General features: G+C 35.1%; 1 protein-coding gene across 1 annotated transcript; it reads left to right on the top strand.

Moving 5' to 3' along the window:
• Nucleotides 1-677: 677 nt before the first annotated feature.
• LOC111374042 (protein FAR1-RELATED SEQUENCE 6-like) lies at nt 678-1,841 on the top strand. The gene is made up of 2 exons (XM_022996664.1): nt 678-765; nt 1,381-1,841. The coding sequence occupies exons 1-2, from the start codon at nt 678-680 to the stop codon at nt 1,839-1,841; spliced, it is 549 nt and encodes a 182-aa protein (XP_022852432.1).
• Nucleotides 1,842-16,053: the final 14,212 nt, after the last annotated feature.

The following is a 16,053-nucleotide window of genomic DNA, read 5'->3' as shown; positions in this document are numbered from 1 at the left end:
TGGAATAGTGTTTTTCAGAAAATAAGTGGTTAAAAAAGAAAGAATAGTTTTCGATTTACGTATATATTATTTTATGAAAAATTGTGTGATTAAAGATAAAAGAGAGAAAAATTATAATATGAAATAATGGGGGTCAAACGGTGGCTTATATTTATTTGTCTATTAAAAAGTCAATGCAAAGATTTAAAATTGAAATAAGCCCTCACATGCAGCAAATTGTATTGTGCGTTTTATTTATGACCAGAAAGAAAATGAGGTCCTTAAATAGTAAAATAGTAGCATCAAGACAGGGGAGCAACAGATCTTAGGGATGGGAAAGATTGCAGAAAGTGTCCTCACCTAATACTTTAATCAAACAATTATTTCATAATTATTCAGATATGTCACGTCATGTTTACAGATTGTCATGCATTCATTATTGAGAAAATCTATTTGTACATGGTAGATTACATGCCTAATGACAAAAGGACATGACGTTTTGCATTAAAAATTGCAAATTTGAAAACATTTGAAATTGCCAGCACGTTGCCTACAGTTTAATAAATTATTGGGCCTGACCCGTTCAGTTTAATAAAAGGCTTTAAATCAGTTAGACTTTATTTTCCTTTATTTTTCCCCCTCACGAATGTTTTGAGCGCCAAATACCTTTCTTTCCCAAAATTTCCCCAACAATTTGGATGGCTGCCTCGGCCACTGGCGAAGTGAACAAGATCTCGGTTGACTCTAGAAAAAGACTCTGGCTATCGTCCTGCATGTGCATTGAAAGTAAAATGAGTTGATGACCTTACTCTTTACAACATCAAAAACATAGCAGAGAAAGGTAACGGGTCTGTTATTATTTTGTTGAAAATGCAATGTGTTGGGTGTTGTTCACCTTATTCTTGAACCGTAATTGAAAAGATGCATTAGTTGCTGAAATTTATCATTTATTGTACTTCGAAATGGGCCTCTTCATACTCCAGTTCCTTCTATACTTCCAATGAGAAAAAAACAAGTGCGAGATTTTAACAAATTCATTGAACCTTGTTGAGGAAAGAAAGTGTAGAACTTGAAGTTGGATCAACTCTCTCTTTTAAACTGTCTTCTTAGAGAAATTTTGTTTTCAATAAAAGAAGTTTAGGTTGAACATGCCCACATTTGAATGACCGCAAGAAGCAGGTGAAGATCATTCCTGCAATGGCTTTTGTCGAATAGATGAAAGTCGAGCTAAAATTAATAGAAACCCAGAGGATAAAATTAAAATGATGTAAGATGAAGCGGTTTATGTACATATTACATTAGATACATATACCAGCTTCATATAACTTGGAATGAGTATCTTCTATCAGTTACCGAATACTTTACACCATTGACATTGAAACTGCTAAATTTCTTTTGTAGGAAAAAATATTTTGGACAATGTGGATGACATTATTTTGGTAGAATCCGAGTCTGAGAATGTGGTCGAGAATGCGGTCGAGAATGCGAACTTATTGCGTGATGACAACGTAGTAAAAGATGATGCATCTTTACAAGCACCCGAGGTTGGTATGAAATTCAATGATGAAAATGAATTGTTTGATTACTACAAAAAATATGCATACGCTGAAGGGTTTCCAGTCAGAAAAATGAACTCAAAAAAGGATGATGACAGTGTTGTAAGATATGTTACATTAACATGTAGTCGTAAGGGAAAAAGAAGTAGTACTACAAGCGATTCTTTAAAACCACAACCAACCATTCAAACAGGTTGTAAAGCGAGGCTGACTGCATCTATGGATAGTCGTGGAATATGGAGAATTAACACGGTAAACCTCGAGCATAATCATAAGACAAGTCCATCAAAATCCAGGCTATATTGATGCAACCGAGAGTTGAGCGCACATGTTAAACGGCGGCTATAAGTGGATGATATGACAGAAATTCCATTACACAAAAGTTTCAACTCGACAGTAGCTGAAGTAGGTGGATACGAAAATATGACGTGTGTGGAAAAGGATTGTCGAAATTATGTTGAACAAATTCGGCGTCTTAGAGTTGGAGAAGGAGATGCCACAGCAATACAATCTTACTTTTCAAAGATGCAAGCTAGTTGCTCCGGGTTTTATTTTAGTATGGATTTAGATGAAGATTCGAGGCTAAAGAATGTGTTTTGGGTAGATAATAGAAGAAGACGGGCTTATAAGGAGTTTAGTGATGTTGTAACATTTGATACCACATACCTCACCAATATGTATGACATGCCGTTTGCCCATTTGTTGGTATTAATCATCACGGGCAATCGACCCTACTTGGATGTGGGCTGGTCTCAAATGAAGACACGGATACATTTGTTTGGTTGTTTAGGACATGACTACAGTGTATGCATAGCAAAGCACCTCAGGGTATAATTACTTATCAAGACCGAGCTATGCAAAATGCAATTGAAATCGTATTCCCTTATACAAAGCATAGGTGGTGTTTGTGGCACATATTGAAAAGGTTGCCAGAAAAGTTTGGATACCATGTCGATAGGGGTTCTATTTTCTGTACTATTCACAATTTGGTTTACGATTCACAATTTGTTCAAGACTTTGAAGAAGGGTGGAGGGTAATGATCGACACATATGATTTGCATCATAATACCTAGTTGTTGGGACTGTATGAGAATAGATGTCGATGGGTTCCATACTTTTTCAAAACCAATTTCTGGGCAGGTATGTCGACAACGCAATGCAGTGAGAGTATGAATGCGTTCTTTGATGGATATGTACATTCGAAGACCTCATTAAAGCAATTCATCGACCAATATAAACGGGCTTTGCGGAGTAAAGTTGAGAAGGAGATTCAAGCAGATTTCAGGTCTTTCTCACAGATGGTACCATGTGCAATAAGGTATGAAATGGAAAAGCAATTTCAAGCCATTTACTCCATTTCAAAGTTTCGAGAAGTTTAAGAATAATTCATCGGGAAGCTTTATTGTGATCTAATATCTTCTTCGAAGGGAAGTTCGGGGACAACGTACGAGGTATGCGAGGAAGAGATAAACGATGAGCAATAAAAGAAAAAAAGTGTTCTTCGTCTCTTTTTGGAAAGATGATTGTGACATTGTTTGTAGTTGCCATTTTGTTTGAGTTTCGAGGAATAATATGTAGGCATATGATCGCAGTATTGATCTGTAATGGCGTCAAACAAGTACCGGACAAGTATATATTACGAAAGTGGCGGAGAGATGTGAGTAGAGCCCATACGAGGGTCGTAGTTAACTACGATGGGTTGATTAGTACATCGAGGCAGTTGAGGTACAACAAATTGTGTCAATCTTTTGCTACATTAGCCGACCTAGTTGCAGATGATGAAAGCAAAGCAGAAAACTTACAAAAATGGATCGACCATGAATGTGAACTGGTAACGGCATCGAAATCCAATGTTGTGAGTAATGTCCTGTCTCCGCATGGTGCACCGGTAGCATCACAATGTGGACCGTTGTTAGAAACTGTCACTAGTGGATTACGTGATCCTAAATGCGTGAAAAGAAAGGGCGCACCAAAAAACTTCGTAAGAAGAGCCTGTTAGAATCTAGTTCGAACAAGGGAAAGGTATATTTGAAGTTAACATTAAAGCTAATTGCATTCGAGTTGTTTGCCTAATGCAAGTAATTTGTTTGGATGCCATGCAGGGGCGTTCGAGTACATCCAAAGGAAATAGGAGGAAGGCCCAGCCCAGTAATGTTGACGTCGAGGCAAACGGCGTTCAAATACATGAACAGTCACAACATTGCATGAATGCACCACCATTAACATATTCGCAACTCTTAATGGTTAGTAGATATATAAGACGAAGTTATCTCAAAAAGAAAATATTTATCACAATAAGAAATTCATTTATGTAGGGTGACCACGAAAGTGTTGCATTCACACAACAAAGTTTTTTTTTCCTTCGACCGGCAATCATGTTCAGTTCAATGGTCGAGGTAATTATGTGGTTAAACATTATACGCAAAAAATGCGTCATCCATTTTATGTCTTGCTCGGGTAATATTTACTTTCTTGTACAGATTTTCAGGCAATGTCGTATTTCTACTTGTGCTTACCGGACAGAGATGGAGGAAACCATTGATTTTCTTCAGGAAAGTGATTACATTTTCTCTTCTTGTTGAATGAATATAGAAATGTATTATAATTTTCTGTATTTCAAATATGGATTACAGGCATAACAAATTCCAATTACTTATTTTTGGACGTTTTAATTAGAAAATGCTCACATCTCGGATCCAGGCCATTTGTAATATATATAACGAAATGATTGGTGATTATTTTGTTTGTGTTGCTTTGAATTGCAAGTAGGCTAGAATCTTAGATTAATCAGTCTAAATAATTTTAGAACATCCTACTTTTTAGTTTCACCAACTTTTCCAAATGGTTATTGTGCTACAACTTGTGTATCAATAGGAGTGGACGATGTCAAGCAAGATTGAAGTTGGAATTTTCTATGTCTGCCTTCTTGATGCTTTTGCGTAATACCATTAAAAAAAAAGTTTATGTGGAAGATGGAGTGGAATTAGTGATGCTCACTTCAGTGCCAGTGTCTTCCTTATTCACAAAAACGCGGCCTCCAAACCTCCGCCTCATACTAAGCCGTTGTGGTCGTTCTTGGTGGGGGTGGTCGTCTATTGATGGAATGTTAAACAGAGGCAAGCGAAAGCTGCTGTGGTGAGACACTGAAGCCACATTCACCATCGGCGATTGCAACAGTATGGAAATCATGACATTCCAATGCCAGTAATTTGGCTTCCTTTTGCAAGAAAAAGATGAAATTTAGGTTTAGTTTGTGAATGTCACTTACAATTGCTATCATACTGATTCCTACCATCTGGAACCACAGAACCTATCAAATTGTAAATTGTTGAATGGAAATGATGTTTGTAGTTACAATGCATATGCTATTTGTGGGCTTGTATGTTAAATTTTTGTGACAACATCCAAGTAATGCTTACAGGATTTTGACTTACCTCCTATTTCTGGGCATATATGTTAAACTGTATATTTCAGAATTTGTTGTCAATTGTCTAAAAGCTAAGATAATGCCACAGTTGATAATAAAAAGGAGAGAAAATGAGGCGGAAACTGAGTAGAACTTTACATTGCCACATTTGATTACATTGTCCATAATAGGCCGAAACTGATTACAAAAAGAGGCAGAAACTGATTACATTGTGCATACTAGGCCTAAGTGCATCAACATTGCACAACAACATTTAACTAACTGAAAAAGTCACAAAATAAAAATGTCACAACAGAAATTCATAGCCAAACAACTACACATCATGCCAGGCCCTTTCCTTTCTTATCACATTCCACATTTGCATTGCCTTTGCGTATTGTCATGGTTATCTCTACATCTTTCTCGTGAGTTAGTCGACACATCGTTTCAAACATGGAAGCGACATTATTCTCTAATCCAGTTGCCAAATCATTAGTAGAGAAGCTACCAACAGAACTTGATTCGGCCGACGTTTCACCATCTTTGACCCACTCCCAAAAATCGCATTTTTGCTACAACGGTTGAACAATTTACCTTTGTTGTTCGTATTCTTCACCACTGCAACACACTTGACATACGTAGCTTTACACCACGGGCAACGGACCTTATTTTCACAATCCGCAAAAAAGCGACCCCTTCATCTACAACCATGACAAACTCCATCATTCGGTCCTACCATTATAAGCTTCAAAAACTTCTATATCAAACACAGTGCAACAATTCAAGAAAGGGCATTTTCCTAATATTGCAATCAGCCAATCACTTGTTTTATAATTACATTCTTGACAATATTGTTTTGGTTCAGAATCTGCTTTGTAGAAAATTTTACTCCAAATTTTGGTTCTGTTGACTCTTTGGTTGATGCTCGTAGTTTTGGTGATTCTTTGGTTGATGCTGGTAATTTTTGTTTCGAATTACTTGATTTTGGAAAGCCAATGGGATGATACACTAATATGAAAGAAATTAACAAATACAATGATAATCTATTCAACTGCATTTCAAGTTAAAAAAGTTGATAATTCATTGTAAAATCCAGAATTTTGGAAGGAGCTAAATTCACTACACATGGTGTAAGAGTGCTGAGGCAAAGAGAGAAATCTACATGATGAGCATCTACATGAATTAGAGAACCCTAATTTTAAAAAAATTTCTGCGTTCTTAAGAAGAACCCAAATATAATCATCAAACAAATTCTGGGTAGATAAACAGCTTCATAATTACACAAACTTGGTTGAAAATCAACATCTTCTAGTTACCCATCTAAGTCACGTATGAAGCTCACTTGATTTTTGGTGCAAAGTCGCCAGAGAAAACTGTGATTGTAGGGATTCGAACGAACACCTTTACAAAACACTGATCGAACGATTTGGATTTCGTCGGAGGTCTAGATTTATATGTTGACAACGGGGAGATGGATGAAGTCAGAACGAAGAGATGGCGGAGTAGATCGCCTTCGATCGTCTTTTTCGCCTCTATTACGGGCTTCTGAGGTTAGGGATTGTGGAAAATGGGAATGAGATTTGGGCTAGGTTGCCTTCAAATTTACTTCTGATTGTCGGTTAGTTTTTTTCTTTTTATTTCCACCTCATTCTATCAAGGTGTTCTGTCAACGGGTTCTGTACGAATAGCGCGATTGTTCATTATTTAGTTTTATTTTCATTCGTGTATTTCCTATTTTTCTATTTTAACCTTGAGAGGTAGTTCAATTGTTAGACTTTGAGTTTGTTCGTAATGGTCACCAGTTCGAGTTTCCTCAGAGCCACTAAAGTGAGTATCCGACTATAAACTTTAAGACTCCGTGGAATTAGTTGAGGTGCACGTAAGTTGGCCTGTAAACTAACGGTCATAAAAAAAAAAAAAAAAAAAAAATCCTATTTTTCTATTTTACCCTTTTATGGCCAAAAAAAAATTAAAAAAATTCTTTACTATTCATAGATTAACAAAAAGATATCCATTTTTTTGGGCAATGCCACTGAAATTTCTCTGGCAGTGCTTAGAATACCCATTACGTTACTAATTGTGCCCTAGAACCGTCTAGTCGATAGCCGAGAGTTCGCTTATGAAAACTGTCGTCGATGATCGAAAACCCATCCGCTTCTCTTTTTCTCCCACTACATTGTTGACCACCGAAAATTTGACCTTATTTCATATATTTCGCCCAAATCACTTTCAATCAACTAGAAAATGTACTTTTTTGAAGCCATTAATGGTGTTTTATTTTGCTCGGTGCCCTTGTCTTAAAGATTCACTGGACATAATTTTTGTGCATAAGTGAAATATAAATTTGGATGTCACTGCATTGAAAGTGCATTTTTTTTTCTTGGCGATGCGTGAAGTTGAATGCTGTTTAGTTTGCTTTATAATTTCTTTCAAGTTTTGAGTTTTACTGGAAATAATGTGGTTAAAATACAAATGTATATATTCGAGGGTAGTCTGTTGACAATACTGTATATTTGGTACTAGTGCAGGATGTCATAATAGAATGAGACGTCATTACATGATTGTGTTTATTGTCAATTTTATTGGTCATCGTTCGATATTTGGCATTCGAGAAGGTAAACACGATGGTGGATCGCATACTAAAGTGTAGGGATAGCAATGGACCAAGCCGGCATAGCAATGGACAGAACCGAGCCGGCTCGGTCCAAGTACCCACGAACTCAGCTTGTAGCTTGGCTCGTCATTTTGACAAGCTGAGCTCAAGCTCAAGAGCTCATGAGCCAAGTCGAGCCCATGAGCTCGAGTTTTTTCAAATTTGTAATTTTTTTTACATTTTTGTTCACATTTTTTACGAGCTCTAGTGAACTTTACGTGCTTGGATCACTGAATGAGCACCCGCTCGACTAGTGCTCGGGCTTGTTTTGAAACGAGTTTAAGTTGTCAATGGGCTAAGCTTCGAGATGTCGAGCTGACGAGCTACTAGGCCCTTTTGCCATCTCTACGATCGTGTAATTCAGCATTTGGAATAAGGTGCAGGGCTATTGAAAGCCTAGTTTGACATGCTATAGGGTTCATCTATACATTGTATAAAGAAATTTTGTCTTCCATCATCGTAGGTACCATTGAATGGTCTGTATTTGATGCGATTGAAAAATAGTTGTACACATTCCATGACTTTCGACAGTGGGGAGCACAATTGTCTAGAAATGTATTCACGAAATTTATCGATCATATTGTAATATTTGTTTATTCTGCACGTTGATTCTAATTCTATGCACTCTTGTTACTGAATCCAATTCTTTGGTTCGACATTCGCAATGGCAATACAGATTTTCTGTATCCATTGTTTGTATGCGACGACCTGAATCCGGCTAGACCATAAAGCCTTTATCAAAATTTTGAGAACATACATAATTTACTTTTGATTTTCTTTTTTGCTAATGAATAAATAATTTTATTAAAATTTAACTAATTTCCTTCTCTCCTCCCGCCACCCACCCCACATTTGTCTCTATTACAAACTATTTTTTTCTACACCAATCTGTACATAATTATATACAAGTTGCATTATATTTTAACATTATCAATGAAATTCTTTGTTATTGATAAGATATCCATGCTTTCTCTCGATTTGTAATTTTCATCATTAAATATAAAGTAATTTAGATTAAATATTGAAATATTACCTTAATTTTTTGTATGTTGTTGTATAATTATTAGAAAATAATGCAATATTAAATTTCTATGACTAGCATTTAAAAGTAAAATATTTAAATAAATTTAAATTGCTACCAGAGATTACGTATTTAATATATATAAAAAATGAAAAAAAAATCTTAAATTACTAATGAATTATGAAAAAGTTAAAAAAGAAGTGAATTAAGAATAAATGTTTTTTGGTCAGCTCTTACAGACTGAAGCACTACTGGTGATTACCGTCAACATCGCTAATATTATCGTTGACGATAATCCTATACATGTAGTAGGAAGTGATAGATCTAAAGAGTGCTTCATGAAAGACTTATCATTCTAAAATGTTAAAGGACGTGAAAATAGATTACTCCCAAGATTCATTTCTAAAAGATTTTATACACAATCTCGCTAGAATTTTCCAGGTAAATTTATGTGCAAATAATTCTAGAGAGTTAATCTTATCCATATAATCAAATTGATCTTCACCATCCATTCTAAGAAGTACATTTGTATCTAGCGAATTCCAACAAGGTACATTTATATCAAGTCAAGAAGGCCTCTAAACCGACTGAGTTGAGTAACCTTGATTAGATTGGTAATATTCTTGATTAATGATTGTTAATGAACGTGCATTGAGATACACTGCTAGAAGTATATTGTCGATAATTCTGTTCGAATCATTGACATATTGATTTCCGTTAAATCGCCAACCTTAACACCATTAATCTTGTAATGTTTCAATTCGTGTTTGAAATTTAAAAATTCTCCACAATTTATTTCAGGGATGGGAGCAATATTTTATCTTTGTATACAAAATTATGAGGCACCATGTGATGTCTGAGGATTGAGGATCTTGGCTCTCATTTTGTTGATTTTTTCTGTTACAAACATCTACAATGTTTATGATATTTGATTTTGTTATTATGTTTGCAGTTTAAGTTGGACGACAATAATTCTTTTCGGGCATATTATTTTTCTCTCTTTTGTTTTTTCACAATAAACTTGATATTAGCCTGATTGGTATATATACTGTATAGTTGATTCATTTCTTTGATGGAGTCAAATCTTCCTAAACAAAGCCTTAACACATAGCTATAAATAAAACTGAGCAAGATGATATTCAAGACACGGTGTTTCTCATAATTTTCCTTTTTGTATAATTATTTCATGGGGGAAAAATGATACCTGGATAGATTTAGCCTATGGTTGGTTCATTTTAAATACTCAAATAACTTTTTATTAACATATTTTGAAAGAAAATTTATCTCAAACTTCCATTTCATAAATAAGGTATTAATATATATATATATATATATATATATATATATATATAAATAAGTTATATCTACCATATCTCACCCCATCACACTCCACGCCACTATAGCGTTCAGAAAATCGAAATAGGTACCCACAAACTATTATTTTTCTCAATTTTACCATTTTCCACAACACCTCCCCAACCCCCATATTAGTAGAAATCGAGATTCGTACGCACCTACAATCATTTTCTCAATCCCACCATTTTGTCAATGATGAATTGAAACGGCAAGCAAAAAAACAAACTTCCATTTTGTTAAATTATAGCAGCTCGGCTTGATTAATTCAAGGTGCAGGTGATGGTTGTAGATTTGAGGTGTGAAGGTGGCGCTGCAGTTGATGATGTCCTGGTGCTATAGCTAGTACCGGACGTAGACATTTTGAGTTAAAAGTACAATTAATATTTATACTAACTTTATCACATGTTCGAAAAACTCATCGAAAGGTTTAAAAACTCCTCAAAACATGGATGGTATTTATCACTTCACATACTATAATCGAAACAATTTGTAAATACTCTAAGCTGTTGACTTTCTCAGCTATTCAAAAAAATCCACAAAATACTCTCCAAATTATTCTGTATATGAATATTAAGCTCCCCATTTATCCCAAAATAATTAATCAAATAACAAAAGCAAGAATTCAATTATTCAATACCATTTCTGATATTAGAAGCCGTCAAAATTCAAGATTTTTTTTTTTTCAAATGACAACAAATGTTAAAAACCCATCAGATAGACAACAAGAATGAAGAACAATGGTGCACCGATTAACCGAGCTATAGGAAACCCAAAGGAAAATTCAGATGGAATTCAGACTACAAGTAATAAAAAGGATGCGCAGTAATGCATTATATGTGGCCCACACTCTTAACTCACAATCAATCAAATCTTATCACATTATGATTCTCGTTTGAGAGATAGGCCTACCAAAAAACAAGATTTTTATCATGACGTGCGTTCGGTTGGGTAATCACCCAGTTGCTCCATCTTTCAAATTTTTAATTCTGCAAATGTATTTTTTTCAATCTTCTATGTCTAAACGCCTAAATCTACTTAAAAAAAAAAAAAATTTATGTTGTTAGGTCATGTGACCCATCAGGACCCATTGTAGGTCCGCTCCTCACTGTAGTTGGTGGTGGTGTGAATTGCTTATTTGTTTAAGATAGAGACGGTGGTAATGGTTAAGGATTTAAGGTACAATGGAGTCCTTTTTGATGTAGATCTAAAAGTCATTGGTGGTAGAGCTATAATTGGTGGTGGTACAATGGAAGGTGAAGGTGGTATGGTTGTAGATTGATGATTAGTTTAAGGTTGAGTTTGAGGTGGAGGGTGGAGGTAATGGTGGTTATTGTGGATTTGAGTTGAAGGTGGTGTGATTGTCTATTTAAGGTGGTAACAACAATTTGAGTGGTGTCAGCGGTGGTGGTAGTTGATGAGGTGGAGGAGGAAGTGGTAGCAGGTAGCTGAGGATATACGGTATTGTTGGGATAAAATGAATAGTGTTTGTGATCACTTAATTGGATAATTTGTGACTTACAAATAACTTTGTGACCTATTAATGTGTGATTTACGACTAAATATGCAATTATAACTCACAAATTGTGCCTTATATCTATGTGACTAGTATGTGACCGGAATCATAATTGTGTAATATTGTGATCATAATCAATTTAAATTATAAGTTATAATATTTTATCAGAGATCACAAAATGTGACCACCTAATTTTTGAAAAAATTTCATTAGTTTGATATTTTTAAACTTATATTTTGAAACCATTATAGTTATGTATTTTTCCATATTTTGAAGGATTCATAATTACTACTTAATTATTACTCATTTTTATTTATTTATAATTGCAATCTTTCATAAACGCTTTCCAAACATAAAATTAATGTTAACATTTGAGACGTGAGTCATAATCCCATACATTTGGAAATTCGATTTATTTTTTTTTTTTTTGCAAAAAATAAAAATTTTGGTTTGTGAGTTGTGACTAACCTCCAATTTTCTCCTTCCAATTTAAGTACCTAAAAAATCAACCATTTACATTTTTGCTCTAAACAAACTATAATATATATAAGAATCTCATTACGCCTCACCACCAAGACTCGAGAAGAAGCTCACGTGGCAACCAAATAGAAGTTCAACAAAGTCCCACACACCACATCATCAACATGACAAAGCAGGCATATCGATCTAATTGCTACAAAACAATCATGGAGAGGCAATTCACTGCTTCAACCGAAGCACTAAGTAAGTCGTTGAAGCATAAACCTCTAAACAATCTTAGAGAAGTCATGACACATCGCCTCAATCGAAACATCATATGGAAGGCCAAAGCCCATATGATCAAAGTGGATGCTTCCTAACCTTGAAGAAGCATATTCGGTATCCACTTCTCCACAAAGATTTCATGTGAATGATTGATGTGACCACTTGCGGCAATATAAAGTCAAGTCTTGTTATCCTATATCATAGCCATGCATGTCTAAGGATTCTTTCCTATCTACTTCTTTTATGATCTTGTTGGAAATCATATAAAGACAATTAATATTTGATATAGCTATTTGTGCAAGTATTTTACGATTAAGAAGCAAATGTCTCTTGTATGGATCATTTATACCTATAGGATACTCCCTTTTCACGAATTACTGCTTTTATCCGAGTGATCCACAAATGATGAAAATTCCTCTTTTCTTATCTCTATCCCAATGAGTAGAAACCAAAGTTCTTATTTTCTATTGAGTAATAGTTCGAGTAAGTATTGAATGAGCCCCTCAAAAGCTTGATGCAAATAAACAAATTTTTGTTCTCCGTCTCCGAGCTATATCTTCTCAAAATGCATTAAATGTCACAGGCCTTATGATGGATGAAGTGACATCTATGGTGGGACGCCTCGGACGTTGGATGGAACAACATATTCCTCCATCCAATGGTCACCACTTCAGCTAGGCCACTATAAAAGCTCACGACACACACCAACTCTAGAGTAATGCGACTAAAAAATGCCCCTGCCCAAAAAAAAAAAAAAAATACTTTGTGAGATTGTTTTTCTTTTGTTCTACGTATTCACATATACATTTTCGGTATTCAAACACTTTAGTAGCCTATGCTTGTTCCACTCATACATTTCTTCTCATCGATTGACTTGACTGTTGGAGTGCTGTCGACAGTCTCCTCCACCACTGGAGAAGGCCTCGGGTGACTAACAATTTGTCTAAGTGTATAGGAAAGGAGCTTAAGTAGAAGCAAGTGGGCTCAAAATTCATTAACTAGGTTAGATGTACAAAAATCGAGGTCAACAATCCTTATGAACTTATTTGTACAAAAATCGAGGTCAACAATCCTTATGAACTTATTTGTCTTCTACATGCAACAATCAATAAAGTATTGCACAAAATATCACAGGATTAAGAGTCCGAGGATAGATGAAGAATTTCGACAATTAGAACATTGAAGATTTCTATTTCAGTTGGAGCTTGACTTTAAAATATAAAAAGAATACTTCTAGTAATAATTACTTACTAACGAGTCACGACTGAATTGTACCCGATCATGTAGTAAGTTGACCTATAACCGAGCTAAAGATATCAAGTCCCGAGGTCGAATCCGAACCACTTCACAAGAATTCCTCCCAACCTTGAGGGTGAGTCAGAATTTTCATTCCTTGACCTACGTACCCCGAGGTATGTATTTCACTTCCCTTGCAGTGGTCCATTCGTGACCTTAGGGATGGCTGGGGATAAGTCCTAATCCAACCCTTTATCCCGAGGAGCATATTATGCCTCCTCCCAAATTCCATACCAGACTTCTCAACTATCCGAAGCATGGTTGGATTAGAGTGGTCATTCGTTCTTAGTAGACCTATACCCTGCCTTCTCTTTTTCTAAAGTAGACCAATCCTTCAATATTGGGATATTGGCTTAGCAACAAAATATTGTAACGATATGGCTTCTTAGGCTTTTGGGCGAACTCATGACCCAACCACCCTAGTCATGGTAGGTATCTAATTCTTAAAAAGAGATAAATAATGGCACCTCCACCCCATTCAAAATATTACAACTTTCTTGTGTCCTTTTACTTAATCCATTTGCGTATATTTTCTCTCCACTTTTGCTGACTTAAGCGTTGGAGGGGCTATCAAGTCACACTCCTTGACCTTTATTAGGGTACTTAGGAGCGTTGTTCTTGATGCAGACCTCTCGTCATAGGCTTTGTTTTAGGTCATATCCTTATCCCGGTCTCTTGCCCGACCTCTCCTCATAGCATTTGTTTTAGGTACTCATGAGTGTTGATCATTTCAGGTCCCAGACCTTAGCTCGGTCTTTTGCCTAACTTCTTCTCATCCATGTACAACTTTTGTTAGCATCAGTACCAATTATATAAATTGGAGAACTGTGACACAGAATTTAAAGCCCTTCATGTATGTTACGATGTTGAAGATTTGTGGTTTATGTGACATCGATAATGTGAAGGAACGTTATTGTTGTTTGAATTATGTATAATAATTGATTATTCATGGCAACAAGAATTTTCCTTGAACTCTCTCTTTATGATTTGCAAGCCATGGTGTACGTGAAATATATCAGAGATGTGTATTGGTTTGGGTAGAATTTCCATGTCACGTTTCTCTTCTAAATGATCAAAGTTAAATTCATTTGTGATATGTGGATGAACAATGCTGAAAATAGAATATAACGTAGGAGTAGTTTTAGAAGCAGGTTTCATAGATATGGCTATATGAATTTTATAAGATTTTAATAAATTTGGATCGTCATAATAATTTAAAAAAAAATTATGATATGAATATTATTCTTTAGTAGAGGGAAAGGTCCCTTTGGTAAATATGTATGTCACTTGAATTCTTCTAACAATAAAATAATTAATTTCTAGAAAGATTGCCAGGTCTGTAATCGGAATTCATTTTTGCTCATGTATCCCTCATCTTTATTTTTTAGCATCACTGTTCTTGATATTTTATTTTTGAGTGCCATAGTCCTTGATATTGAGTATCTTGTAATTACTGTTGAGTTCAACTTTAATTATGAAAGTTCTTTTACATACCATAATTAAAGTCTTCAACGTTCTCATAAACTATAGTCATTCTCCCAATATTTCAAACAATAAAAACACATTCTAATTTGGAATGTAGTAGGCAATTGGGCACTAGACAGTGAATTGAAGAATTAGAAAAATGGAGTTAGGTATGGGCTTTGAACATGGGCTGAATTTTTCATTAAAAAAAAAAGGTGAAATAATCAGATTGGTTCAATCATATTTAGAAAAAAGAAAAGAAAAATGGGAAGTTCAGTTCTGGTTCTAGAACCGAACCAGCCTATTGGCTCTCGATTTTAATATCATTATCCAATTTAACCTATGAATGATCAAACCATTCGATTCCTAGACTTTTGTTCGCCCCTAGACAAGTGCATGAAGGGAAAATGAAAGCAATGGGTAATCAGCTCATTTGTGGCCACAAGGGCGAAAATTCTAACTACAGTTTCCTCATTCATGTCCTACATTTCACCTATAAATACCCAGAAACTCTAAACTTAAGGCATGTGGAATTCCAATTCTTTACTAATTGTCTATTCATTTATCTTTTTACACTCAATCTTGAACTTAAATATCCAAGTGCATATGATAGTTGCACACTCCTCTTTATAACGACCAAACACTTTTAACATTCAAACTCTATCAAGTCCTCAACCGAATTCTAATAAGTTCTTTGGCTAGTTTGATTTACCAAGTTTTTAGTTAGACTCACCAATGTGATCCAATTTTATAACTACGATTAGAGGATGACCTTGTCATGATTTGTATATTACAGATTAATTTGCACAAAATGTAAAGTATAGGACTGCACATTTTGCCTTTGTATTAGAAGTTTTTCTTTTCTTTTTCTCGAGCCTTGGATCCAAATTTCAAACAATGTAATGAAATGATTCAAAATTAAAAAATAAAAATTTTGAACGTATTTTGTTTATGAATAATGCCCCGTGTACAGACAATTATTCACAGGACTTTTATAGGGCCCCTCATTGTCCAGGAGCTCCAAATGCATTAAAAAAAATATGTGGACGGGTATGTGTGTGGCCT

This window comes from Olea europaea, unplaced genomic scaffold, assembly GCF_002742605.1.
Source record: "Olea europaea var. sylvestris unplaced genomic scaffold, O_europaea_v1 scaffold1197, whole genome shotgun sequence".
NCBI lineage: Eukaryota > Viridiplantae > Streptophyta > Magnoliopsida > Lamiales > Oleaceae > Olea > Olea europaea.
Note: the sequence above shows the minus strand (reverse complement) of the source record. Positions and strands in the feature narration are given on the sequence as shown.